The sequence below is a fragment of the Athene cunicularia genome (assembly GCF_003259725.1).
Source record: "Athene cunicularia isolate RWA chromosome 7 unlocalized genomic scaffold, athCun1 chr7_part2, whole genome shotgun sequence".
Taxonomy (NCBI): domain Eukaryota; kingdom Metazoa; phylum Chordata; class Aves; order Strigiformes; family Strigidae; genus Athene; species Athene cunicularia.
Genome location: NW_020799108.1, coordinates 2,797,170 through 2,799,468, shown reverse-complemented (window position 1 = coordinate 2,799,468; position 2,299 = coordinate 2,797,170). Strand labels below are relative to the sequence as shown.

At 50.1% G+C, this 2,299-nt stretch overlaps 1 protein-coding gene across 1 annotated transcript in view; it reads right to left on the bottom strand.

Annotated features, from left to right (window-relative positions):
- Window positions 1–31: 31 nt before the first annotated feature.
- NRP2 (neuropilin 2) overlaps window positions 32–2,299 on the bottom strand; it is a 76,251-nt gene continuing 73,983 nt past the window's right edge. Inside the window, exon 17 of the mRNA XM_026853195.1 lies at window positions 32–2,198. Within this exon, the coding sequence (XP_026708996.1) occupies window positions 1,894–2,198 (305 nt within the window). The 3' untranslated portion in view covers window positions 32–1,893. The remainder of the gene's footprint in view (window positions 2,199–2,299) is intronic.

Sequence of the window (2,299 nt, the reverse complement as noted above, 5' to 3'; positions counted from 1 at the left end):
CTTTCCCCCCCCCCCCCCCCCCAAAAAAAAACCTTACTGTCTGATGGAGCTCTTCATGAAACACTAGACAAATGTTCCTATTCCCACCGCACTGAGGAGCAGCTGTGGCACTGTCCGTGCTCATCTCCTCTCCAGATGTTGCTTATCTCCCCAAACACCTGGCCTCCAGCAGGATGTGTTTGCAGGGGCTGTGCAAACTGAGCTTCACTGCACATCACACCTTCGGTGCTCTGCGGTTAGTGAGGAAGAAAAATCCATCCCCAACCCAAACTATTTACTAGGCAAAACATGAAATCAGGACGTGTCAGATATTTCTGAAGAGCCCCTGGAAAAGCAAATCCAAGGTGCTGGAAAGGTTTCTCACTTATATATGTGCAAGTTGATGGGGTGAATTGGACTGAATTGGAAATGAAGGCATTGGTTTGGGGCCCAGCATTTGAACTCTTTTTCTCCATTAAGTTATTTTCGTAACACTCCTCTCTCATGGCACTGTGGTAAGTGAAGAGATATCAGCTGCCAGACAATGTAGCCAGACCACTTGAAAGTAGAAGGACCAGACTTCTTCAGCTGGCCTCTACCCAGTAGAGAGCAGTGAAGAAGTGTGTTTTGCTGGGGAAGGATGAAGGCCTCACTTGTTTGATACAGCACTGATCATCAGACGGAGGAAAAATACTTCTTCTAAGGCACTTGTTCAAAGTAAAACAAAACACAGCTCATAAATAAAACTTCGGGGTTTTGCTACTGATCAGGAGCAGTGCAGCTTTGCTCCAAAGGGGATACAGTGGCAGCCGTTTGGTCCAGTGGTGATGATGGAGCCAGCTCATGCCCCCCAGGTCCAGGGAGAAGGGGAGCAACGGGAAGATGAGGGGGGTTGGTGGGCACCGTGGCCGGGATGCTGGGGCCGTGGGCGCAGCTCCAGCCTCCTTCCCTCTTCATTTTCCCTCCCTGGCACTTTGGAGAGGCCTTGGGACTGTGTCTCAAGTCAAACCAAGTGAAGCCCCTTTCCCAAAGCTGTCACCTGAGCGCTGGCAGCCTGACACGCTCTATCTTTTGTTTGCTGCAATTTTCTCATTATAGCAAAAAGAAAAAGGCCAGGGTCAAGAGGGGTGGGAGATTCAAAGAAAGGCCTTCCTGATGAAGGCCTCAGCTGTTGCAATCCAAGATCTGGATTTAATAAATGGCTCTTATTCACAAATCACTTTAAGGCTCTTCAGCTTCGCTCAAAGAGGTGCTTCTACACATAGGGTTTCCTTTCTATTTTATTTCTTAATGATTTTAGAAAGCGTTGTTGTTACCATTGACACTAAAGCCAACATCCCACCTTTCGCCCCTACCAGGAGAAGAAAAGTTGAAGATAACAACATGCTTCCATTTTCAGGACTGGAAACTGCAGCTTCCTGGACTTAGTGTGAAGTGCACAAATCCTACAGCCAAAACAGTATCTGGATGGGGTCTAAAATGGACAGGGTCTCCATGTGTGTGTGTTATTTCTAAAGACAGGGTGGCTGAAGAAATCCCTCAGCCTTCTCAGCAACTCACCAGAGAAAGGAGATAACAATCAACATTTAGTTTCTCACATCCAAAAGGTAAACCAGTCTCCCTTCCCATGTCCCAGTCACTCTCATCAGCAGAAAATGAAGATGAACCAGCAAACAAGGGTCTCGGTTCCCCCCTCGTCCAGCACAGTCCAGTTTGTGGGAAAGCCCACTCAGTCCTGGCGGAGTGCGACCTGCCAGTGGGGACCTGGTGGCAGGAGCAGCGCCTCCCCTCGCTCCTCCCGCACCCCTCCTTCCCCGTTATGGCATTCAGTTCCCATAGAAAACAGCAAAAAAAGTACCCCCCGCCAGCCCACCTCACCGGGTGCAACACCGAGGGTGATCCCCAGGGCACCCATCAGGCCTCTGAGCAGCACTTCTGGTGGTTCATCTTGACCTTGTGCTTGATGCCATCATACAGCTCGAAGTTGTAGTTCTCCAGCGTGGTGGAGCTCCGCGAGGACAGCCCAGCATACGAGCATGTGCAGTAGAGGAGCAGACCAGCGCAGATGGCCCCGAGGAGGACGCCAAGGGAGCTCATTGCTATGATGGTCACCAGGATGGGATCCAGGGTGTAGAGCCAGCTTTTTTCTTTGTCCAGCTTCGGGGTTCCTGGAGAGTTAGTAGAGAACAGTGTGTCGTTCCTATCCGATCCAAAGTAATCTGCAGTGGAATGGGCACTTATTATCCAGGGATCACCTTTTCCCCCCCCCCACCTTTATGCACTACTTACTTGGAGTTGTGATGACCTTACAAGAGGACAA